At 48.3% G+C, this 26,114-nt stretch overlaps 1 protein-coding gene across 2 annotated transcripts in view; it reads left to right on the top strand.

Annotated features, from left to right (window-relative positions):
• Positions 1-25,341, top strand: part of RAB28 (RAB28, member RAS oncogene family) — a 1,474,591-nt gene extending 1,449,250 nt beyond the window's left edge. For both annotated transcript variants that reach the window (XM_069631946.1, XM_069631947.1), the window contains one exon: positions 23,268-25,341. In XM_069631946.1, coding sequence (XP_069488047.1) covers positions 23,268-23,360 — 93 coding nt within the window. In that variant the 3' untranslated portion in view covers positions 23,361-25,341. The remainder of the gene's footprint in view (positions 1-23,267) is intronic.
• Positions 25,342-26,114: the final 773 nt, after the last annotated feature.

The raw sequence follows: 26,114 nt of genomic DNA on the forward strand, positions 1-26,114 counted from the left end.
TATTTTCATCTGCAAATAATGTACCTGGGGACCTGAACTTGTGGGTTTTGCATTTTATTATTATTATTTATTTATTTGTATATGATTCTTAAGGAATCTTTACAAAAGAAAAAACAATTTAATTGTATCACGACTTTAAAAAGAGGAATTTACATCACATAATCAATCACTTAAAATATTTAATCAAACACTTCGTTAACACTTAATTAAAATACAATAGACAGCTTAAAAACCCTTGTGGCATGTGCAAATACAAATTCAGCTATAGATCTAAATGCCCAAAGCAGAGTTAACTCTTAATGACTGATGGGTCACAACCCATCAATTTACAGCGGATACTTTAAAACACATCAACACATGTTTGCACTAGAACTGGTAAAGCAACGAATATGATCTTGTTAGTTATAATAAAATCTGCGGGCTATTCCGTAAATTCAGTCACGGACAGTTTCTCCCAGGCCCTCTCTGGTTATAACACCTTTTTGTCTATAGGTAGTCGACTGGCAATTCTGCGCCAAAGCCAATAGAGGCTGATGTGGAGGCTTTCCAGATCTGAATTAAAGCAATATGTCCAAAATGAATCGCTTTTTATAGATTCATAGTTATGTACGTATCCACCGAGTATAGTCATATAGATATTGCCCAAATACCTACACTCAGTGAATATGTGTTTAGGGGTCTCTATGGCTCCCGGTATCTTATATATTCGGCATACTCTTTGGGCCAGGGGGATCTTCAAATGTGCACCCACAAAAACCTAAAGTGGCAGTTGGTTGTTGCGCAGTCTAAGAATAAGATTGCGCACCGCAGGGGTAGAATTTTGGCAAAGATAGTCTGTAAGCTTAGATAGTTATGACCGACTCTCGACACATATGTATATGACTTCAGTGTTGATAGACCTGTATAGTTTTTAGTCCAATCCCATTGGGCCAAACTCTTCTTGAACAGGGCTCTTATAATTTCATATGTAGTCCCCTTTTCAAAATGAGGATACCACCCTAAGTTCTCGTACAGCTGCTTACACATATAAGAGAACTAATAGTGTACGCTATACAATTTCAGATCTTTACCTGGCCCCGTAATTTTGGGGACTTGCGATTGTCCGCTAAAACAAAATAGTAAAATATAGCATTTGCATTTGTATATTCTTCTCTTTCTTTTCTTCCTTTACCGAACACCTTTACGGCCCCCTGCGGCCGAGGCGCACGTAGCCCCCTGCGGCTGCGTGCCCCGTGTGACGTTCTTGTACAGCCGTCCCACTTTCTTTTACCCCTCCTCCTCTTTCTTCACTTGTCGTGGCCAGCGTTCTCCGTGCGCAGCCACGTCCCCCTTTTCACCTTGCCCCAATCTACTCGTTACCGTTTATCTCCGTCTCCATTCCCTTACCATTATTCTCTTCCCCACCACTCTCCGAAAAATGCCTCGCGTTCGAGATATCCTATGAAAGCCCTACTGGTGACATCACCGATCTCTTCCAAAACTACTGGTAAGTTCTTTTCATGTTTTTTTTTTGTTTTTTTTTAAAAGGCCAAAATATGCTTGCAATCCACCCCCGTTAACCCCACAGCTGTCCTCTTGTCATGCCTGGAACAAGGTAATCAACAATGTAATCGGACTGCGCACGCTGCGTTGCCTCGCGTGTGATACGCCCCTCGACAGGAGGGCTTAACCAGCCAATTATCTTCCCTATTAGGCAACCAGCTAGCTACTGCCTACAGGGAAACGTCATCTATCTATCGAGTTTCCTGCTCGATCAATAGGGATCCTCATCTACTCATTGATCAATAATCACCAAATCGTAGGAAACCGCACACACACACACCCCCTTACACGTGGTCGCGACCTAGGCCAATCAGTTTCTACGAGCGGCCGCATGTGATGTTTTCGTGCTCCGCCCCCTCCTCTTCCGTAACGTAGCAGACTGCTCTCGCACTTGTCCAGCTACCATTCACTTCAACGTCAATACTAATTTATCAAACCTTCGCCGCGCACCTGTGTAACACCTCCCGCCTCCCGTATTCTATTCCTCCCCCCTCCCTCACAATTTCACATTGCTTGTTGGGCGTGGCATACTCACCAAGTTCTCTTGATGCGGGGCCGCTCGACTGCGTGCACCCCTCCAAGCGGCTCGCCACCTCCCCTCGTTTGGACCACGTCTGGACACTCGCCAACCGCGGGCGGGATACTTCTCAACCGGCTCCTGAAGGCCAATATCCGGATTGCGCTGTCCGGTCTTCTCGCAGTTCCGCGATGGTCCTGTAGTCCTCAAAAGGGGGCAGCGGCAGAGGGGGCCGCGCCGCCGGGCCTCCTCGCAACGGGAGCATTCGGAAAAATAAAATAAAAGCAGATCTTAAACAGATCTCAGCAGTGCCTCCAACTTGTCGGGGGGAAATTCTGCCGGGGTCAGCTGGCCGTCCGCGGACCCCCAGGCAGGGAGGCCCCAACTCCTCCCGCGTATCCCAAAAATGAGTATGAGGCACACGCAAGAAGCAAGGTGGTTCTGCTGTTTATTAAAAAAACGGCAGGGATGGGTCAAGGATCGTACGCGTCCGTCCTGACTCTCTCTGTCTCTTCGTGGGGCTCGCAGGCCCTTTTTACCTCAGTATGACGCGCTACTCGCGTCACCTGGGAAAGTTAGCAAAAAACCTATCGCCACTCTGGATTGGTTCCTCGAGTGGTAGGGTTAGTATAGCATACGTATAGAGAACGCTGTTAGTGGTTGAGGGTCAGTCAGGTGGTATACTTGGGTTGTCCCTTCAATTAGATACATGAAAATTGTTACATGAAGACCCCTGAGGATTGGCTAATGTTAATGGCGTCAGTGATAAGTGCCCCAGGCTCTGATTGGTCCACTCGCGAGCCCCCCAGTCTGGGACCATCGCTGTTCCCAGCTCGCGGTGCACCTGTCATTTGCAACAATGTATAACTATGGGTATGTGCAGACAATGCGAGGATTTGTTCATATGCTGGAGGGCAGACTACTCCCACCGCCGCAGATGTCCATTGAATCGCTTCATTGTTGCTGCCTGTGTCTCAAAACGTGGGATCCAGGCGCCTCCTTCCTCCTGGGTCTGGCACCCTGTCAGGTTCGGCTTGGTCACGTGAGGAGAGACCGTGGTTGAGGCAGAATTCTGCACATTTAATATTGCATTTTCCACTGTGTGTCTGGCTTAGTTTGCAGGTGTGACCTTGGCTTCGGCTTGTGGCATGCGAGTTTGCAACATTGTGCCCTTGACTGTCTGCTCTCGCCGGGCTCACTCTGCAGGGTCAGCAATTGTACTCTTGCTCGTTCAATGTTCATGGAGGCTCTTGCTTGCGGCCTACTTGGGCCTGGTGCATAGGTCGGGATGTTTGATGCACGGCGCTTTAGGTTATCGTATCATATTGCTTTATCCCCAGTATCATGTCTTCGTTATATTTCTCATTGCAATCTATGGGTTAGGAGAAGCGTCAGCAAGCATTTTAGATGAGTTTGTTGTGCGTCTTGCGTTTCTGCATTTTGAAAAACCTATGTGAAAAATAATAAAGATGCGCGTCAGTGGGTGTGTCCGTCACCTAGGTCATAGCACTGAATATGTTCTTCGTGTGGATTGGTGTGGGAGTGTCCAGTGTGCATGTTTGCACGGGTGTGCTGACCGTTGGCTAGGTCGTCATGGCATCTCTAACGATGTGTTTATTTACTGTTGAATGGGTCAGTCGAGTTCATCCATGCCGCAGGTGTCGGCATGGGCAGGGCAGGCTGGTGGGCACATCCGTATGTTCCTGTACCAGGGTATTTGGTCGTCTGGTAGATAGGCAAACTCCTCTCGTGGCGGGTGTCTGGGCCGCGATCCTCTAGGCCAGGGGCGTGAGGGGATTGGTGGGAGCCTTTTGTTCCATTCTCCCACTTCAAGCTTATGAGAGGGTTATCTGATCAGCCGATTGCAGAGAGGGAATTTCCTGAAACCTTTTATTGTTAAAAATCAAAAAAGCCAGTGCTTCCACAATGTTAGGTAGAATCATATGCAGTACCCTTTAGGAACACTACACACAATTAAGACTACAAGTGAAAGTACAATTTCACCTTTGGTTGAAGCCCATACTACGCAGTAATGTGGTAGCAGTGGCTGAGCAGCCAGACTTATCTCAAGAGTAAAGTGAGCAGTACAACTGGTTACACGAAGGACCAACAAATACAGTGATTCAAACAAACACTTACTCATGGTTTCTTGGTAGAGGAATATACATTTATTTACACAGTCATTTAGAAAACATTCCTCGGTAAGAGCAGCTCAATATCACAGTCTAATATTCTACAATACACAACCAATCAGTTTCTGAACAAGTTCAGCTCCCCTGAAGTGGGAGCAAAATGGCACTTCAGTTACTTTAAAAAGGGGTAAAAAGACAAGGTTATAAGAATCAACAGCACAAATGCTTTCATAGGCAGGGCAAAGAGTTTCAGTTCACTACAACCAGCAATTCAATTCAATAGGCCTGGGCCAAAGTCAATGGTTCAGAGTCTTGTATAGGAGAGCACAGTTCTGGTAGTAAATGGTTAAGTCTTTGCCACGGATCTTAGAAGAATTTGGTCAGACGAAAAGATAGATGTTGATTTAGGGAAGGACAAGCCTTCAAAGTCGGGGAAAGTTTCACAAACTTTCACCGCGGCCAAACAGAGTTCTGCACCGCACTTGCACAGTACGTTGTAAGTGAAGAAAAGCTGTAGCTGAGGCAGTTGTTCCTGGCAGTTCCTGCATATCTCGCTGTTACTGAGCTTCAGTCGTGGGGACAAGGACGTCGTCGGGAGGTTCCTGCACTGCCCAGGGAAGAGGCCGCAAGCTTGGCAAAACGTCGGTTTAAGGTGTGAGTGCCTTAAAGTCCAGGAGCTGGTTTCCTTCCCACTGGCTATCCGGTTTTCAACAGCACTCTGAAGAAAATTCGACCAGGTTGAGGACGGTGTCCAGGTGGCTTACGAGTTGGTTGTTCCCACCAAACGCAAGGGAAGAAGTTAACCTTGAAGGGCTTCTCTGTCGATGGAGTTTCAGGCAATTCAGACCTGCAGCAGGGCTTCACCGGTGGACCAGGAGTTGCAGCAGTCGTCTTCTTTCAGCTCTTCTTTGGTTCTTTCGTTCCAGTGGTTGACTCTGCTTTCCAAGTTCCAAAGACCTGCTTTTAAACAGTTTTCCCCCATTCATTCCAGCCTGGCTGTCACTCATTCAGCAGGGTGGCAGTCCTTGCCGGACAGCCAGCCGGCCAATCACGCGAGAGTGCATTCAGGTCTCCTAGGAGACTAAGCCCAGGGAGTTTCGGACACCTCCCTCACATCCTGTACACCCCAGACACTCAAGCGCCAGAGGAGGGCTTCAGCACTGAAGCCCTCTAAAGGCCAACGAACAAAGTGACCAAACCTGGTTTGGCGAGCATAGACAAACACAAGAAGGACCTTTCCAAAAAGAAATGGCGAAAAAAGTTGACCGGCCTTGGGCGCCATATTGGAAAACATGGCTGACCCAATTTTTAGCTACCGGTGTTCCCGGTCGGGAAAAATCATGGTAGTTTGTTTAAAACTACTGCCACCAGCCATTTCAAGTGGGAAAGGGTAACATTTGACTGTTACATGAGTGTTTAGACTCAGGGGAAGCTAGGCAACCCCTCCAGCACATTAGAGGAAGATAGTGTGTTCTTGGTCTGTAAATTTAAGAAGACTAGTAAAGTCAATTTAACTTTACATGCTCTGTGAGACAGCAGTCGGGCCCAGAGAAGGTATTTAAACCTTGGGGAGTCTGAAAGACACCCCTGTGCCACTGCACTGAGGGTGCTGCGTGACACACAGAAAAAGATGATGCCTATGGAGTTGTTTTAAAACTCCATATCCAAAGAACACAAAAGTAAAATACTCATCAAAATACATGGAAGAGTGGGGGAAAAAAGGCTCACACTCTTCCCAAGTAAAAAATCAAATCCTGGAAATCCAGCAAAGTTGCTGGGGCTCTCAAAAGGTAAGGGGAATTAGCACATTCTTGATAATTCTCCCTAACACACCATTGACAGATGGCAATTCATCACAGTAAGATTTCTGCTTTAATCATATTCTCAATTACTGGATTGGTCAAATTTCTTTATTACAACCTTTTTCCTCTACACTTTTGCGACGTGATAAGTGTTCAGAATTAGCAATGAAACAATTTGGTTTCACTATGCATTCTGACCTTTTTAACCTGCTTTCACGTTCAGTTTATATATTTTTTTTATTGGACATTATGTATGGCGCCTATAGTGTTTCAAGGCACCACAAGACAAAAAAAGGGGGGAGGGGAGAGGAGAGAAACAGTAAATGGTCCTACTATGCCTTGTGGCATTTGGACCATGCATGTGCAGTGACAATAAGTGCAGGGGGGAGGGTGCTGGACAGGGAGGAATGCTGGGGTATGGGAGAAGTGCAGGAGGGATGGGGGCCCAGGGGCAGAGCAAGTGATACAGGGGCCAAGAGGGCAAGTTCCAGGGGAACAACCGGGCGTAGGGGTCAACTAGCGTTACGACAAGGGGACCAGAAATAGGCTAGTAAGGGCAGGGTGCCTGGGGGCAAGTGCTGGATAGGGGTTCAGGGGGGGGGGACTGGACAAGGAAGTCCTGGCCCTTGTAAGGCACATAGGGGACCAGGCCCCAGTCACAGCAGCAGGGGGATGCTAGTAAGGGAGGGGAAGGAGGAGGAGGAGAAAAAGAAGGTCTTGAGAAGTTTCTGCAATTTAAGGAAATCCATCTGAATTCTGAGGGGGGCATGAAGTCTGTTCCAGAGGGAGTCTCCTGCTGAAGAAAGATATCTACTTCCCACACTCTGCTTGGAGAAGCTTCTGATCTGAAGAAAGTTCTAGCTAGAGGACCAAAGGACTCTAGCCGGGAGGAGTTTAGGGAGAGAAAGTTGGATGGAGCAGGTTCTCAGGCACCAGAAAGCCTTGTGGATGATGCAGAGGGTCTTGAATTTGATTCTTGCAGCCACTGGGAGCCAGTGTAGAGATTTTGTGGCTGGAGAGATGCTCCTGTGCTTGAAGTCAAGGATAAGTCTTGCAGCCCTATTTTGGATTATTTGAAGAGGGCGCAGGGAGAAAAGGAGCAGATTGAGGAAGAGGCTGTTGCAGTAGTCGAGCCTATAGAGAACCGGAGCTCTGGAGACGTTGAGCTTCTGGGGAAAGGTGAGGAAAGGGAGAAGGCCTCTGAGATGGTTAAGCTGAAAGCTGAACTTTGTGGCAAGGTCAGTGATGTGAGGGGGGAAGGAGAGGAGTCTTGGATGACCACAAGGTTTTTGCTTCACAAGAGGGTGGAGGGAAGCCGGGAGCAGGCGTCCAATGAGAAGGATCTCAGTCTTATTGGAATTAAGACAGAGGTCGTTAGCAGAGCACCATGCCTGGATAGAAGTCAGTCAGGTATGAGAGAGGGAGACGAAGAGGTAGAGGAGGGAGGCTTAAAGGAGAGCTGTGTGTCATCAACATAACACTGAAAATGAGGAGGGAAGGTGGAGATCAAGTGGACCAGAGGGGCAAGGTAGATATTGAAGAGCAAAGAGGGGTCTGGGAATCTCTCTACCAGCACAAACACAGCCCAATGACCTGTTCTTGGGTGAATAACCCCTGGGAGAGACTCTACCAAGTCTTTAGCTCACTGTCCCTTTTCCAGAGAAGAAATTTCCCCGCATATCAGCCTTTGTCCTGCCCAGGGGCAGTCCAGCGCCGAAATGCTAGGCAATTCTCCTCTGAACAAGAGTACCATCAGTAACCCCATACACGTGTTTCAGCCTTGTTGGGCATCATCAGTGAGGTGAAACTGTTGCCTCTCTAAGAACAGTGAGCAAGGGGTCCACGTCTGGATCGCCCTGTTAACTTAGGGTGAACCCCACAGTTAAATTATGCAAAACAAAGGGGGGTCTGGGAATCTCTCTACCAGCACGAACACAGCCCCAGATATTGAAGAGCCACAGCGATAGGATAGAGTCCTGGGGGTCACCACAGGTAGAGAGTGACGTGGCAGAGTGGGAAGGGCCCTATTGCATTTGGGATGGTCAGTTTGACAGGCAGGAGACCAGCCAAGCCAGTGCCCGGTCTGAGATGCCAAGGGTATCACAGAGACGATTTATGAGGATGGCATGATTGACCTTGCGAAGGGCAAAGGAAAGATCAAGAAGGATCAGAATGCAGTGGGAGTTGGAATCAAAATGAAAGAGCATGTCTTCACAGGTGTTCAGGAGAGCAGTTTCCGTGCCGCTGGATGCTCTGAATCCAGACTGGTGGTCATTGAGATAGCCAGCAAATTCGTGTGGTGGGTCAGTTGGAGCATAACAAGCTTCTCTAGAGGTTTGCCCAGGAAAGGGGGTGATGGAGATGGGGCGATAGCCAAGCAGGAAGGGTCCGCACACAGCTTTTTTAGGAGGGGGTGCACAAGGGAGTGCTTGAATGGTTGTGGGAAAGAGCCAGTGGCAAAGGAATGGCTACAGAAATCAGCCGAGGCAGGGGCGAGAGAGGAGATATTGTCCTTAACAGTTCTGGAAGAACAAGGGAGCACCTTTTTGGAGGAGACTTTCATAGAGCAGACTACTCTAGAGACCTTGTCCGGTGCGGTGGGAGAGGAGGAGGCGAGAATGGGGGGTGGTGGGAGGCCCAGGGAAGCATGAGCAGAGGCGGGGTGGGTGGGGTGGTGAGAAGAGAGTGAGGACAGGATGTCCTGAGTTTTGATGGAGAAGTGGGATGCCAGTGCAGTACAGAGGCCCTGGGATGGGAGGGGGAAGAGGAGACTGCAGAAGGATTGGCAAGTTCCTTGCAGATTTGGAAAAGTTCAGCCGTGTTATTGGTCACCCCAGAAATACCGGCTTGGACATGAGCCCTCTTCTTGGAGCGGATGAAGGGACGATAATGTCTTTGGAGCAGGCGGCCGGCCAGTTTGTCAGAGGATGTGCTTGATGCCTGCCACTTCCGCTGTAACGCTCACCTGATTCCCACGGAGGCGCCGGTCTTGGCAGGATGGTGTCTGTGACTCGAAAAGTGAAGTGCAGGACTCGATTGGCTTCCGGGGCTGAGCCTCTTCGCACTGTGTGTCTAACTCGAAGAGTGAGATATCTGCAGGTGAAAGAATATGGGGTTAATGATCTGGGGTTGTCGGGTATCTCTCTCCCTTTCCCTTCCTCGCTTTTCCGTGGAGCCCCAAGGTCAACTTGCTCACCTTAGATAGGTGAATGCTGGACTCTCCATCTGCGTCTGGTGCAGGGTGCCGTTGCCAGTTCCTTCACTGGGTGAAACGTAGGCCTCTTGACATCAGAGGATTGCTACCGTCGTTAACTGCACGAACGGTGAGTTTCCGGACACCTTTTAAGTCCTTACAGTCTTTAAGTGCGTGGGCACGTTAATGTGGAACAGGGCTCTGTATAATGCTTTTTCTATTTGTCTTGCAGGGCTCTTGAGGTAGAAGATGGTGTGAAGAAAGCCGAAGTTCGAGCCAGAGTCTTGGAATGACGCGCTTGGAAATGCGTAAGTAAATGCCAGTTGCCTGCTTTTCAAAAGCTCTCTAACTGTCTCTTTTCCCTTGCAGTTGTGAGTTCGGGTGTTGAAGAGACGCTGGAAACGCCGGAGTATTTGCAGGCGCCCTATTGTGGCGGGCGCGAAAGTAAAATACCTGTCTAATGTCTCTTCTTTTGTCTTTCAGGTGCAGGATTGCAGCGTTGAAGAAAACCGGAATTCCCGGAGTGCCGGTAAGTAATTCCACACAGGAATAACTATGCTTTTGTCTTCACAGGCGGAGGAGCAGCGTGAAGAGATGGTAGCTGCCGATGGATCAGGTGAGGAAAGCGCTGCGCGTGAAGGTTGCCGTGCTAACCTGTTGTTTCTTGTCTTTGCAGGTGCTACTGAAGGCTGGATACAGGAATGGTAAGCGTTTGTTCTTGCAGGTTCAGGATCGGAAAGAAGAGAACTGGAACAGACACGGTGAGCGTTCTGCTGCAGATGCAGAATAACGCGAAGCACGTTTCATCAATCGGGTGTGGTTTAAATAGCCTTGGAGTGATGAGGCGTCTTCCTCCACGGCCTCGCCTAGGTAAGAAAAGAGTTCCTGTTCCAGAAGAGTTCCAGTGTTGTATCCAGGGAGTGGAGTTTGCCCCACCCAGGTAAGAAAGTAGTCCCGGCTCACAGAGGATTCCTATGTAGCTGGTAAGTAAGCAGCATGGTCTGCTGCAGGTAAGTCCACCCAAGCATCTTCATACAAATTATGAGGCCGGCGCTTCCAGTGCCGGGACCAGTGACTTTGATGAGCCTGGTGCCACCGGCGCCAGGACAAGGTCCAAAAGGTCCCAGTGGGGACCGGCTGGTGCCTAGGATGAAGGTTAGGGGCCTGCTTCCAAGGACGTTGGGCTGGTCCTAGCTCCTTGGAAGCAGTGATCATGACAGCACCCCCCCTCAAGGCCCCTCCTAAGCATGTCTTCTCCGGGGGTTTTGGCTTGTCCGGGTGATTCAGATGGAATTTCTTGACCAGACGAGGTGCGTGGACATGTTCTGAGGGTTCCCAAGACCTTTCCTGGGGGCCGTATCCTTTCCAATCAACCAGGTAATATAATTTAGATTTGGAGATTTTGGAGTCTAGGATGTTCTTTACTTCGAACTCAAGTTCTCCATCCACTAGAACAGGTTCTGGGAGTTCGGTCAATCGGGTTTCTGGTTGTACTGGTTTTAGTAAGGAGACATGGAATACTGGATGTATTTTCATATGCAAAAGCAATTCCAATTTGACAGCCACCGGATTAATTATGGCAGAGATGAGAAAGGGTCCTAAGTATCTCGGGATGAAGGTGCGGGGTCCTTTTAGAGGCAGGTGCTAGTGGATAACCAGACCTGATCTCCCACTGCGTAGTGAGGGGCCTCTTTACGGTGTTGATCCGCTCCTTTCTTGTATAGAGCTTTAGCTCTTTGCAGATGGGCAGTGGCTTCTTTAAAAGTACGAGTGATCACCGAGTGCAAGTGATCCACAGCAGGTGTTTCGAATTCTTGGGGAGGATCCAGGTTAGAGGTCCTAGGATGGTTTCCGTATAATAGGAAGAAGGGAGTCTTCCCGGTTCCAGAATGGGTCGAATTGTTAAAAGCGTATTCAGCGATCCAAAGGATATCCTTCCAAGGGTTTTCAGTTTGTTGGAGCATGCAACGTAAATATTGCTCCAGAGTTTGATTTGTCCTCTCGGTTTGTCCGTCAGTTTGGGGATGGTGACTGGTTGAAAGTCTCACATCAATTTGGGCTAAGCGACAGCAACTTCGCCAAAAGTGGGAGATGAATTGACTTCCCCTATCGGAGACCAAAACCGAGGGAAAACCGTGTAACCGAACGATGTTTTCTAAGAATTCTCGGGCTAATACTGAAGCTGAAGGTAGGCCCTTCAGGGGAATGAAGTGAGCCATCTTGGAGAATAGATCCACGACTACTAAAATGGTATTATACCCTGAGCATGGAGGTAAGTCCGTGATGAAATCCATGGACAGGGTATGCCATGGACAGGGAGGGATGTCCAGTGGGTGTAAGAGGCCGGCTGGTTTCTCCTTCTGACTTTTATTCTGAGCACACACACCACAGGAGATTACAAAGTCTCTAATATCCTTCTTCCATGATGGCCACCAGAAATGTCTTTTGACCTTTTCCATGGTTTTGGTAATGCCAGGGTGACCCTCCATTAATGAGTCGTGATAACAGGAGATTACCTGTTTTTGTATTTTCTCACAGGGCAAGTACAATCGTCCTCGGAAATATGGTAGGTCTTGGTCCACTGAGAAATCCTTCCCCTTGAATTGCCAGTCCTGTAATTCTGCCGGAGTTAGGAGTGATTTGACTGTAGTCTCGATGTCTTCAAAGGATTGAGCGCTGACCAAGCCCAAAATCCTTTGTTCCGGGATTATGGGTATTGGTTCAGGATTGGTCAAGTGTTCATCTATTCCGATCCGGGAGAGGGCATCTGCTTTTCCGTTTTTACTGCCTGGTCGATAAGTAATCATAAAGTCAAACTCAGCCAAAAACAGAGCCCAGCGGAGCTGCCTGGAAGACTGAGCTTTGGCCGTCTTCAGATATTGTAAGTTGCGGTGATCTGTCATTACGGTGACTGTGTGTCTGGCTCCCAAAAGATAATGCCGCCAGGCTTTAAAGGCTGATCTGATAGCTAAAAGTTCCTTGTCTGTAATTGAATAGTTGATCTCGGGAGCCGAGAATTTGCGGGACCAAAAGGCTACAGGATGTAATTGGTGTATGACCGGATCTCTTTGTGATAAAACTGCCCCCATAGCAAGAGTAGAAGCATCTGTTTCTACGATGTAGGGGAGTTCTGGGCGAGGGTGTTTAAGAACAGGTGCAGAGATGAATTTAGCTTTTAAGTCCTGAAAAGCTTGTTCCGCCTCGGTAGACCACTCAAAACGTTTGTTTTTGTTTAATAGAGCGGTGATGGGCTGGACTATTCGAGAGAATTCAGGAATGAACCTGCGGTAAAAGTTAGCAAAGCCTAACATGCTTTGAACTCCTTTTACAGAGGTTGGTGAAGGCCACTTGATGATTGCATCGACTTTCTTTGAATCCATATGGACTCCGTTTGGTGACAATATGAATCCCAGGAACTCAACTTCAGTTACGTTGAAAACGCATTTTTCAAGCTTAGCAAAAAGGTTATGTTGACGTAATCTCTCGAGGACCTCTTTAACGTGTTTCTGATGTTCCTCTTCAGATGATGAATAGACGAGGATGTCATCAATGTAGACAACAACACACACATCTATGAGTTCTCTAAGGACATCATTCATAAAATACTGGAAGGCGGCAGGAGCGTTGCATAGTCCAAAGGGCATAACTTGATATTCAAACAGCCCATACTTGGTGCGGAAGGCCGTCTTCCATTAATCGCCCTCTTTTATTCGTGCCAAGTGGTAGGCTCCTCTGAGATCCAACTTTGTATATATACATGCGTCTTTGACTTGGTCCAGGAGTTCAGGGATCAAAGGTAACGGGTATCTGTTTTTAACAGTGATTTGATTCAGGGCGCGGTAATCTATACAAGTCCTAAGGTCTCCTTCCTTTTTCGGAACGAAGAACAAAGCCGAGGAAGCTGGAGATTTTGAAGGACGGATAAATCCGTTAGCTAGGTATTGGTCCAGATATTGTCTGAGGTGAAGATTCTCTGGCTCGGTGAGGGCATAAATCCTACTGCAAGGAGGAGTTGTTCCGGGTATCAGATCTATTTGACAGTCGTAAGACCTATGAGGAGGCAGGGTGTTAGCTTAGTCCTTCCGAAAGACGTCTTGGAATTTCTGGTATTCGGGAGGTAGTTTGGGAACCTCAGAAGAGATTGCCGCCAGTGAAACATCAGGCCGAGGATAACAAGTGGAGATACATTCTGGAAACTGAACCGTCTTTGCTCGCCAATCGATCTGAGGATTGTGCTTCTCTAACCAAGGAATTCCCAGAATGATCTGGAACTGAGGGGCCTTGATCACATCGAACACGATTTTCTCCCGGTGTCCCTCTTGGCTCAATAACGTCACTTCTTGGGTGGCGTGAGTTACTGGTCCGGAGGCCATCTCCGTGCCATCCACTGTAGTAATGACGTCTTTTACTGCCTTAGGGACAAGAGGTAGATTCATCCTTGATACCATTTCACGGTCCACATAATTACTGATTGCTCCGCTGTCGATGTAAGCTTCAATTGCATGCAAACGATCCGGACGTTCAGGGCTAATGAGGACCATAGGCACCACGAAATGCGAGGTCATGGAACAGATTTTAACGCTCGGCAAGAGGACCTCTACACTTGTCGGGATAGGTCGTTTCCCTGCTCAGAATTTGTGGTACAGGTATCTGCGGCTCCTACAGCCTTCTTAGCTGGTTTCACTGGACAGTCTCGAAGAAAGTGCCCCGAGTTTCCGCAATAGAGGCATAATTGCAGCTGTCTTCTCCTTTCTCGCTCTTTTTGGGTTAAAGGTCCTTTCATGCCCCCTATTTGCATGGGTTCCACGGTGTCAGCTCCCCTAGTAGAGGTCTGCGGTTTGGAAAACACTCGGGTATCAAATTTGGAACGATCAGCCTTTCTGTTCTGTAATCTGTGGTCCAATTGAACAACTAAGTCAATATAGTCTGAGCATTCTTGTGGAGGATTCACAACTTGAGCTAACACATCCTTGAGCTCTCCACGCAGGCCTCTGTAGAAAAGCGTTATTCTTTTATCCTCAGGCCATTGAGTTTCCACTATAAGTCTGTTGAATGAGGCAATGTAAGTCAAGAGGTCTTGATTACCCTGTCGTAACGAAAGGAGTTCATTGTCCAAGGCCAGCCCTTGTGCATGTCTTGCGAACAGTTTCTCCATGCTGGACTGGAAGGCCTGGAAATCATGAAGAACCGGATCATCCTGAGTGACTAAAGGGATCGACCAATCTGCGGCACTGCCACTGAGATAAGAAAGCACAAAAGCCACCTTGGCCTGATCTGTTGGGAAGGCAGCTGGTCTACATAAGAAGTGTAGGCGGCACTGGTTAATGAACACTGCAAATCTCTTTGGGTCACCAGAAAAGCGTTCGGGCGGAGCCAAGGGCACATTACCGGGTAGATTGATTTGCACTGGATTTGAGGAAGATGCTGAAGGATAATTTCCTCCTGGAGCGGGCAAAGGTGTTTGTCCTGCCTGCGTTTGTAGCAATTGCCTAGCGAGGTCCTCTGTTCGCTCCTTGGATATTATCAGCTCTCTTCTTAGAGCGTTTGTTTCCTGACGAGCTGCATGTACTTCTGCTCTTAGTTCCCCAAGCAACTGGAACAATTGATCAGTATCCGAGGTTTCCATTGCGCCTGGGTAGGAGTTTTGCGGTGGGCTTCGCGTTCTGTAACGCTCACCTGATTCCCACGGAGGCGCCGGTCTTGGCAGGATGGTGTCTGTGACTCGAAAAGTGAAGTGCAGGACTCGATTGGCTTCCGGGGCTGAGCCTCTTCGCACTGTGTGTCTAACTCGAAGAGTGAGATATCTGCAGGTGAAAGAATATGGGGTTAATGATCTGGGGTTGTCGGGTATCTCTCTCCCTTTCCCTGCCTCGCTTTTCCGTGGAGCCCCAAGGTCAACGTGCTCACCTTAGATAGGTGAATGCTGGACTCTCCATCTGCGTCTGGTGCAGGGTGCCGTTGCCAGTTCCTTCACTGGGTGAAACGTAGGCCTCTTGACATCAGAGGATTGCTACCGTCGTTAACTGCACGAACGGTGAGTTTCCGGACACCTTTTAAGTCCTTACAGTCTTTAGGTGCGTGGGCACGTTAATGTGGAACAGGGCTCTGTATAATGCTTTTTCTATTTGTCTTTCAGGGCTCTTGAGGTAGAAGATGGTGTGAAGAAAGCCGAAGTTCGAGCCAGAGTCTTGGAATGACGCGCTTGGAAATGCGTAAGTAAATGCCGGTTGCCTGCTTTTCAAAAGCTCTCTGTCTCTTTTCCCTTGCAGTTGTGAGTTCGGGTGTTGAAGAGACGCTGGAAACGCCGGAGTATTTGCAGGCGCCCTATTGTGGCGGGCGCGATGGCGCGTAAGTAAAATACCTGTCTAATGTCTCTTCTTTTGTCTTTCAGTTGCAGGATTGCAGCGTTGAAGAAAACCGGAATTCCCGGAGTGCCGGTAAGTAATTCCACACAGGAATAACTATGCTTTTGTCTTCACAGGCGGAGGAGCAGCGTGAAGAGATGGTAGCTGCCGATGGATCAGGTGAGGAAAGCGCTGCGCGTGTAGGTTACCGTGCTAACCTGTTGTTTCTTGTCTTTGCAGGTGCTACTGAAGGCTGGATACAGGAATGGTAAGCGTTTGTTCTTGCAGGTTCAGGATCGGAAAGAAGAGAACTGGAACAGACACGGTGAGCGTTCTGCTGCAGATGCAGAATAACGCGAAGCACGTTTCATCAATCGGGTGTGGTTTAAATAGCCTTGGAGTGATGAGGCGTCTTCCTCCACGGCCTCGCCTAGGTAAGAAAAGAGTTCCTGTTCCAGAAGAGTTCCAGTGTTGTATCCAGGGAGTGGAGCTTGCCCCACCCAGGTAAGAAAGTAGTCCCGGCTCACAGAGGATTCCTATGTGGCTGGTAAGTAAGCAGCATGGTCTGCTGCAGGTAAGTCCACCCAAGCATCTTCATACAAATTATGAGGCCGGCGCTTCCAGTGCCGGGACCAGTGACTTTGATGAGCCTGGTGCCACCGGCGCCAGGACAAGGTCCAAAAGGTCCCAGTGGGGACCGGCTGGTGCCTAGGATGAAGGTTAGGGGCCTGCTTCCAAGGACGTTGGGCTGGTCCTAGCTCCTTGGAAGCAGTGATCATGACATCCGCTCAGCAACTCTGCACTTGAGTTTCAGAGCGTCCAAGTCAGAGTCAAACCAACAGTTACACTTGGAGGCAGGCTTCATGTGGGTCCTCATGAATGGGGCAAGGATGACCAGAGTGTTGAAGATGGAGAGATGGAGGTTAGCAAGTGTTAAGTCGGAATGACAGTCAATGGCGGTGGTGGGAGGAGGGATGAAGGTGGCGGCAAATGCATCGACTGTCACACGCTTCATCGGTCGAATGACTGAGAAGGATACTGGCAGTGCAGGCAGCAGCATCGCCAGGAGGCCAGGGAGGTCCAGATAGGAGGGCATGAGAGAGTGGTCAGACCAGTTATGTCACCTAATGGCATTAGTGATGTCCTTAGTACATGTGAACAAAGCTAGTAACAGCATTTTAGAGTTTTGTCTGACGCAGCTTGTTTTCCTAAATCCTAATCTATATGTAACGATATTTTCAAAGTGATTTACAAAGTAATTATTTTTTATTTTTTAAAACTCTTTTTATTGAATTTACAACATCAATATAAAGGTGGGGTCTCCTTATATATGGGGAAAACACCACTCCTCCTGTTGTGTTACACCGGTGACGCCAGTCCCCCCCAAGAAGAACTCCCTCCCCCCCACCAACCCCTTCCTTGAGGCACATCTGCTCAGCTGCTGAACCATTACTTCCATGCACCAGTCACCAAAGTTCATTGTAAATCCAACAATTTTAAGCGTTGTGGGCACCACATTACCAGAAAGTAGTCTTTCAGAAAAGCCAGAATTTCTCCCCAGTCATTTGCAAAGTTATGGACATTGTTGTTCATGGCGTATGTCGCCCATTCGAGTGTGATGATTTCCCATATATTTCGCAACCAGTCCTGCATCCTGGGTATCTCTGCGCTTTTCCATCTCTGCGCCATTAACGTCATAGCTGCCAGTGTTAGGATCCCCCCTCGCTTTCTCTCGAGCTCTGGGTTCCCCCCCTTGTGGAGCCCTCTAATCCCCAACAGAATTTGCTCCGGCGGTCGAGCCTCCCCAAGACCGAAGGCCTGATCTTGTGCCCTCTGCACCTCTTGCCAAAAGGGCTCAATTTTCAGGCACCCCCACCAGATGTGTTCTGCCGTGCCTGTCATCCTGCAGCCCCTCCAACAGTCTCCCGTGGTTCCCGGGTATATCCTGTGCATTCGGGCTGGTGTGTAGTGCCAGCCTAATAGGATCTTGTACCATGCTTCCTGCAGTTGGGATGTTCTTGCCAATTTGGGAATGTTTCCCCACAGCCTTTCCCACTCCTCCCTTCCTATCTCTCTTCCCAACATTTCTTCCCATCTCCTCATATATGGCCACTGCTGCCTGTCGGTTGCGTTGTCCAATATCTTGTATAAGTTGGAGATTAACCCCGTAGACCCGCCGTTTGATAGGAGGAATTTTTCGAATTGCGTTGTGTACCTATTTGCCGCTTCCTTATTCCCGGGGTTCAGTACCCAATGCCTTATTTGCGCATACCCAAGTCTTTCCCCCTCTTTCAGCCCGAATTCCCTTTTACAGTCCACAAAGGATAATATTTCTTCCCCCTCTGAACATCTCCCCCAGCCTAGTACACCTCCCGTTCTGCCATTGTGTAAATGCACCCTTCTCCACCCCTGGTGTAAAGTCCCCATTATTGAAGATGGGTGTGAAGGGGAACGGAAATGACGTTATCCCCTTGGTTCTCACTAGCTTGTCCCAGTTATCTGCTATCAGTTTGGTTATAGAGCTTTTATATAGATGATTTGGCCAGCGATATTTCGGTGGCCACAGGACTTCCGCAAGATTGTGATGTGTGACCGCCCTATCCATTTTAACCCACTACTTATTTTTCCCTCTTTCCCCTTCCTGGAGCCATTCTCTAATTACCCTCAATTGCGCAGCTTCATAGTACTTTTGAAAGTTCGGTAACGCCAGTCCCCCCCCTCCAGTTTGGGTGCCACCATCAGGTTCCTACTAACCCTCGCTCTTTTTATCTCCCATAAAAATTCATTGGTCAGGGTTTTTAACTCCCTGAAGAGGCTTGCTGGCACCTCTTGGGGTATCGCTTGGAATAGGTACAACAACTGCGGGAGAGTGACCATTTTAACTGCAGCTAGTCGACCCAGCCACGAGACCCAGAGGTTCCTCCACCTGTGGAAGTCCCGCATAATGTCCTTCAACAGTGGGGGATAATTAGCCGCGTACCAGACCGCAAGGTTTGCCGTGATTCTCACCCCCAGGTATCTAATTCCCCCTGGGTTCCACACAAAGGGGGTGCTTGTCCTCAGAGCGTCCCGTTCCCATGCCTTCATAGTTAAGCTTAGTATTTCAGATTTACTAATATTCACCCTCAGACCAGAGACCTCCCCAAATTCCTCCAGCAGGGTTCTACTTGCCCTGATATACTCAATTGGTGTTGTCAAGGTGAGCAGCATGTCATCTGCGAACGCTGCTACTTTTTGCTGTCCCCCCCCAAACGGGATGCTCCGTATCCCTTCAATCTCCCTTATCGCTTGTAGGAGGGGCTCTAGGTAAAGTGCATATAACATCGGGGAGGGTCTGCATCCTTGTTTTGTCCCTCTGCTCAGCCTAAAGGGCCTTGATAGTGTGCCGTTCGCCGCCACTCTAGCCGATGGTGTCTGATAGTTTGTCGAAACCATTGTGAGGTACTCTCCTTCAAAACCCATCTGTTGTATCACTCGAAATCGAAAGGACCACTCTACGCGGTCGAACACCTTTTCTGCATCCAATGCCAATAAGACCGCGGGAGTGTCTGTTTTTTTGTACCTTTTCCACCAGGTGCGCCACTCTCTGGATGTTGTCCGCCATTTGCCTGCCCAGAATAAAACCTGTCTGATCCGGATGGACAAAATTCCGGGAGGTATGTTTCTAGCCTATTTGCCAAGATCTTTGTGTATATCTTGGCATCAACATTTATCAATGCAATGGCCCGGTAAGATGTCCTCAACTCTGGGTCCTTATTGGGCTTAAGGATAAGGGTTAGCTTGGCTTCCTCCATGGATGGAGCTATCTTGCCTGTTGACCTGAATGTGTTGAAGAGGGATGTCATGTGTGGGATAAGGGCGGTTGCCAATATTTTATAAAAGGTAGCAGTGTAGCCATCTGGGCCCGGGGCCTTATTTGGTGGTAGGTTCCCTATTACTCTTCTTACTTCATCCTCTGAGATCTCCCGGTTAAGAGCCTCTTGCTCCTCTCTCCCAATCTTTTGCAGCTTCACCCTCTCCAGGAACTCTGCCTGTGTACTGGGCTGGGAGTTTTGTGATGTGTATAGGGATTCATAGAATTCTGCCAGCGTTTCCTGAATGTCCCAGGACCGCGTGATCCGCTCCCCTGTAGTCGTTTTTAAGGCCGTGATTGCATTCTTCGAGGTCGCACCCCGCAGCAGATGTGCCAGAAGCGCGTCTGCCTTGTTTGCTTTGGCATAATACTTTATCGGACGGAGAGTAGTGCTCCCTCTGCCTGTTTAGTTTGGAGGACTTCCAATTGTCCTATCGCCCTCCTGTATTCCCTCATGGAGTGTCTAGTTGGGGATGACCCAGCCTTTTGCCTAGCCGCCTCTACCTCAGCCTCAAGTTGTTCCTCCAACGCCTTCATTTGCTTCAACCTCTGCGCTGATGCTGCTATTAACTCCCCCCTGAGCGAGGCTTTAAAGGCGGCCTACCTTGTTTCCTCCCTCGTGCCCCCTTTCTTGTTATCTGTGAAGAAGTTTTTAATTTTTTCTTTCATTTCCTCTCTAATTACTGGGTCCCTAAGTAGGGACTTGGGGTATTTCCAACCCCACACACCTCTGTCCTTGCATCCCAGCTCCATGTGAATAGCCACCGTCTTGTGGTCTGCTATCCCAATAGGGCCCGTTTGTACATCACGAATCTGGCCCACCAGGACCGCTGATACCCAAATGTAATCAATCCTTGACTGAGACCCGTGTACTCCCGATAGAAACGTATAGCCCTCCTCATCCCCCTTCAACTCCCGCCAAGCATCCCGTAGTCCCGCCCTCCCAATCCTGTCTCTTAGATCCGCAGACATCACCGCTCCCCCACCTCTACCAGGGTCCCCAGACCTATCCCGCTCCCTGTCCCAGGTTATGTTGAGGTCCCCCATCAGGATGATTTGGCTCCATGCTTTCTCTTCCAGTATCGTCAGGGCTTGCCTCAGGAACTGCCCCTGCCCAGTGTTCGGTGCATACACTACTACTATGGTGTAGGGAACGTCCAGGTATGTTCCCTTCACTATCAAATATGTACCCTCCTTGTCCCTTAATGTCTCTGTGACTCTATAGTCAAATGTGTCTTTAATAGCCAGGGCCACCCCTCCAGTTTTGCTCTGCCCGGAGGCGTGTAATATTAGATCGAATCCCATCAGTCGCAACCGCCCTTGGTCCTTATGTAAGATGTGTGTTTGCTGCAACCCCAGGATATCCGGCCCTTCCTTCCTCGTGAACTGTTCCAATTTCTTCCTTTTAAGGGGGGGGGGGAATTAAGCCCCCTAAAATGATATGTTAGCCACTTGAATGACAGTAGCTCCGACCTTGTTCCTCACATGTTGGTGACCCCCCTCCCTCTGAGCTTCCTGATGTGTCCCTCCCCACCTCCCACCCCCAATTCTCGAAATCCGCTTTCCCTCTGCCCCCTCCCTCTCCTGCTCCCTCTTGCCCACCTCCCTCTCCCCCAACTCCCTTACCCTCACTGGAAGGACATGCCCTCCCCGGTTCCCCACCTCACCTGTCTCGGGCACCCTCGCCCTTGTCGATTCCCAGATGACTGCTCTCCCCCATGTGCGTTCTTACTGCCTTTAGAGGCCCGCCACCCCTAAGCTGCCAATTTCATTTATGACTCCTCCCGTTCTGCTGATATGGTGTCCCAGCCGTCACACTGCTCTTGTCTTCTGACAGTAGTTGGATCGAGCTTGACCCCCCCTCCTCCTTTTCTCTTACACCATTGTCCAATTCCACGGCTTTGGCCTTGGTCTATTGTCCACTGCTTGTCCCCCTTCCCACGTCCCACCCTCATCCATATCAATTTGTAGGATGCTCGCTCCTTCTCGTGCTGATGTGATGTGCCTCTGGGTCCCCTCCCAGTCGAACACCAACTCAAATGGGAAAGTCCATGTATAGCGGATTCCTCTCTCATTGAGTGCCTTCAGGACTGGACCCATCAACCTTCTCTTTACCAGCGTACTGCTTGCCAAGTCTTGAAATAACGCTATACGGTGCTCTTTGTACATGATCAGTTCCTGTTTCCTTGCCGCCAGGAGGACCGCCTCTTTTTGAGCGTATCTGGTGAATGCTGCCAATGCTGTCCCTTGGTCTTGCAGCTGGGCCGTTCGCCGGTCTCCCCCCTGTGGATGCGGTCCAGTTCAACCCCTTCAGGCAAAGATTCTCCCAGGATCCCCGCGAAGATTGATTGGATCACCTCCTTTAGGTCCTTGTCTGCGACCATTTCCGGCAGCATCTTCACCCTAATATTGATCCTACGGGACCTGTTTTCCATGTCCTCCACCTGGAGCTCAAGGTTCTGTGTTGCTACATCAAGTCTTTCGATGGCTTCGCTGTTGGCTGTTATTTCTTTGTCCATATCCTGAATTCCTCTTTCCAGGAGGTCCGTCCTCTCCCCCAGTTGTCTCATATTGTGTCTGATTTCTCCCAGAGCCGAATGAAGATCTGATCTCATCAGCTGGAACTGCTCTTGGAACGTTTTGGACAGATTGTTCTGCAGGGCCAATCTTCCTCGCCCGATGTTGCTCCTCCATCCACGCCCGCGAGCGTAGCTTTGGCCGTCTCCCTGCTGTCCTGCAGGGACAGATTTTGAGGAGTGTTCCCGGGGCGTCTTCCGGGTTTTGTAAGGATTTACCACCACTTTCCTTTTGCTTCGCGGCCATCGTCGCAGTTCCTACTCCTGCTGGTCCTTGTCTCCCCGTGGGGTCGTCCAGGTCAGGTGTTACGCCCTCCTCACCAGTCCTCCCAGGGTCCACCAGGGCTCTTGATATGCTTCCGGGGGTTGTTCCCTTTTCCCCATTCCCGGTGAGACCTTACAACCGTTTGGGTGCACTCTCCTGTTTGTAAGTCGTGAGTGTGCACAGCCTCCTCCAAGTTCACCCCCTTGAGCTGCGTTCCATCCGGGGCGGTGGTGTAGCTGATTCCAGCACAGGTGAATTCCCCCAATCCTCAGGGCTGCTTCAGTTTCATCCCTGCGGGGGGCGGCCTGTTGTTTACTGCCATTCGCCGCTACTTCTTTGCTGAGTTAGTCCCCTCAATCCCAGTTCTCCTCGGGGGTCTCCACTGTCACCCCCTTTCTAGTGCCAGAAGTCTGATGGAGTTATGGGCTATAGCGGGGTCCTCTGGATGTGTGTTTTTTTTTTTTTTTGGAGGGATGCCTCCTCAAGTTCCGCCTGCCGCCCCAGCTCCGGCCCGTAGACCAGTCTCAGGATCAGGGCGCAGGGCCCGTAGCTGGTCTGATTCCACTGCAGAGCGGGTGGCTTCCCCTCGAGCTTTCCTCCAGCGTGTTCTGGCGGGCTTACCCTCTGCCTCCGCTTCCCGCTCCTGGCCGCGCACCAAGATGCTTAATGACTTCTTTCTCGCCCCCGCCTGCACCCAGTCCGCTGCAGTCGCGGGGGCCCTTCAGCTGCTTGCTTCAGTGTACTGGCGGGGTGGTAGGCACGCTGTTACCGGTTCGGGTTCTGGAGAGAGATGTCGGCACGTCTAGACAGTGCATGTGGCCATTTTGGAATCTACAAAGTAATTTTAATGACTATCCTTTCCCATTTTTTTGAAAATCTAATTTTTTTTTGAAAAATCAAATTGCAACTCACATGTTCATCCCATTTGTAATATTAAATATGCGTTAACATGCATTTACCACATGTCTCTTTATCATATTTCAGTTGGGTTTCATGTCATTTTTTTCTTGACGTTGAATTCTTTTTTTCTTCTTTTAAAACAGAGGGTGGTGAAGGCCGACATAGTGAACTACAGTCAAGAGCCTGTGACAAGAACTGTTAACCCGCCTAGAAGCTCGATGTGTGCAATTCAATGAACTTTATTTTATTTGGATGAATTCGCTTGCACGCTTCCTAGGACTGCCAGGAACATTCTTTTACCAGCGGCGATCTCCGTAGAGAGTAGGGAGTTTCAGAAACGTGCTTCGCAGTTGTGTGGTGCGCAGCAGCTGGCAATGTCCGGGACTGGCACGGATTCATGTGCTTTGACCACTCACTTTGAGAGGAGAAACGTGCATTAGCTTATTCGTCTGAATTCTACATCGAAATGCATTACAATATTGCAGTACCTATGCCATCAACATGTTAGGGATGTTCAGTGCATCCAGATTGGGAGCTCACGTTCTGTTAAGGTGTAAGTTTAAATAGAAACCAAAATAATCATAGTCTGCTGCAGTGAGAAAGGCAAAAAGAAGACCTCGTGAACGGTGTTTTTTGGCGGGAAATCATGCACTACTATCGAAATGGAAATACATGTGTTTGTAAGTTCATAATAACACTGAAGCCTGTATGTATGAACTCTCTGAATCTTGGTTACCTTTTGCCACTCCTGTGTAGTGTTCTAAATGAGTTATCACAAAGGTGATCTTTCGACATGTATGCTCTTACCATCTTTTCAAATTATATTTTGTACTTTGAAGGCAATGTTATTTTCATAGTAAATATGTCTATTCACCCCCACGTCATACTGCGGGAATGCTGGCATTAACTGGCAGTACAGCCACACGTTCTCTGTATGTTTATTTTGGTTATGTTTCCTAGCAAGCCTAGCAAGATGGTGGTTTTTCTGTGGGCTCTGGAGATATTATTTTTACAGAAACCAAAGTCCTAGCTCGGAGAAACCCCTCTCATGTGAACACTGTTTTGTGTCCTTCCAGGCACTAGTCCACTCTCCTGCCTGGATACCTTCCATAGTTTATAGCGGCCTCAACCCGCTTGTTGTCTCATATCCTGATAAGTAGCTGACTTCCTACTATTTACGTTAGGGAGGGAGGTTGTGTCAATCCTAATCCAGATTACATTATAATTCCATTTTTGGAACCATTGCCCTGTTGCATTGGATCGGTCATTAAGAGTAGCTGCTGACCAATTATTTTTGCAATGGTTTCGCAAACCCCCCTGCAGTTGGAGGCGGGATCCCTGCCTACTAGGATGACGACACAGTGTCCTTATTCCCACTGGTTCAAGGGATACCTCATTGAATAAATAGAACACATTTATATTTAAATAAGAGTTGAATTCCACATTTTACGGACCTTGCGAAAATTGATGACTAAATCAGAACTGTTATGTCAGGGATCTGCAACCTCTTGGATCTCCACATGTTTTAGACTACAACTCCTAGTACCCCTGGCTACCATATTCTATGTTGAGGGTTGATGGGAGGTGTAGTCCAACACATCTGGAGACCTACGGGTTGCAGATCCCAGACCTACAGTATAACATGAAAAGGTAATATGTCCCAATTGTTTTTATTCCGGAAAATAATTTTTAAGTACATAAATACATTTAGCACACATGACTGTAACAGAAGAAGGCGTGTTTTTTAATGTGCAAACTTTTTCACTTTTTTTTTTCTCACGTTGCCGAGAAATAATTTTTACTTTGGAGATGAAACCAAAATTGCACTGGAGTCCCTCAAACAGTCCTATCACACAATGTGTTGCCCATATTGAAAGGAGGTTCTTGGCAATTAACTGTTTGGCTGTGTGTTATGTTTCGGGTTAAAGATTGATTTGCGTATCATAAGAATACATTTACAACCGAAATACCGATGTCATAAACGGATGAGAGGAAATGGAAATATATGCAGAAACATCATGCAACATCTTCATTAAGCAAAGCATTGTCTGTTCTATCCTAATGTGTTTGCTGCTATAAGTGTATTTTAACTGTTGGATCTAATAGCACCATATGCCATAATAAGATGCTACAAAGATGTTACCATATTTGACTGTCTGTAAGAATCCAGCATTAGTTTTTAAAAGGTCTGTCTAATAAAGTGATTATTGCATATTAGGCACATTACTGTTTTCTTATCTACAGATTTGATCAAATAAATCTAGGTAACTGAATTGGACATTGTCCAAAGTATCCATAAAAGCGCCATATGGCTCTTGCCTATTAATACACTTGTGTCTCCTTCCCCATGTGGTTTATAGAGGGACCTATGATTGAAGTCACCCACCCCTTTGCATTATACCCCATATGTTCAAAACCGATCCATTATGAAATGTGTTACTATTCTTTTAAAATGTTTTATGTAGATGGCACATAATGGCCTTCCACCTTTCAGGGGGAAAACGTGTTTTCTGTCATTTTTAAAGCTTTTAAAACTATAACGAAATTAAGCAAACATGTCTCCCCAGATTGTAATGTGTTGCTCTTGCAGTGTGACTGCTGTTACTTAGTACTGTAACACCACCAGCGCCCCTCATCGGCATTGCGAGTGCATCATTTTCCACTGGCTATATGAAGTTTGTAACTTTTGGGAATAGAAACACATTTTTTGAAAAAATATTTTGAAAAACACATCGCAATATTGTGCACATTTGTTCCCAAAAATGTGTTCCAATGAACAGTTTCTTATGCAGATTTGCTGACATGCTGCAACCATCATTCGGGGTTCTATTTATTTTGTTCACATTGTCAAGATATCTAAGGTGGGGGTACCGCCCATATGCCAGGGTGGTGCCCAGGTGCTTTGCAAAACTGGACAGCAATATGTGTGTAATTATTCTCTTCACAAAGTATCAAATTAGCTGGGAAGAAGCATAGCACTGTACCTAGGG

This window comes from Ambystoma mexicanum, chromosome 6q (genome assembly GCF_040938575.1).
Source record: "Ambystoma mexicanum isolate Mex_15411 chromosome 6q, UKY_AmexF1_1, whole genome shotgun sequence".
In the NCBI taxonomy this organism is placed as follows: Eukaryota; Metazoa; Chordata; class Amphibia; order Caudata; family Ambystomatidae; genus Ambystoma; species Ambystoma mexicanum.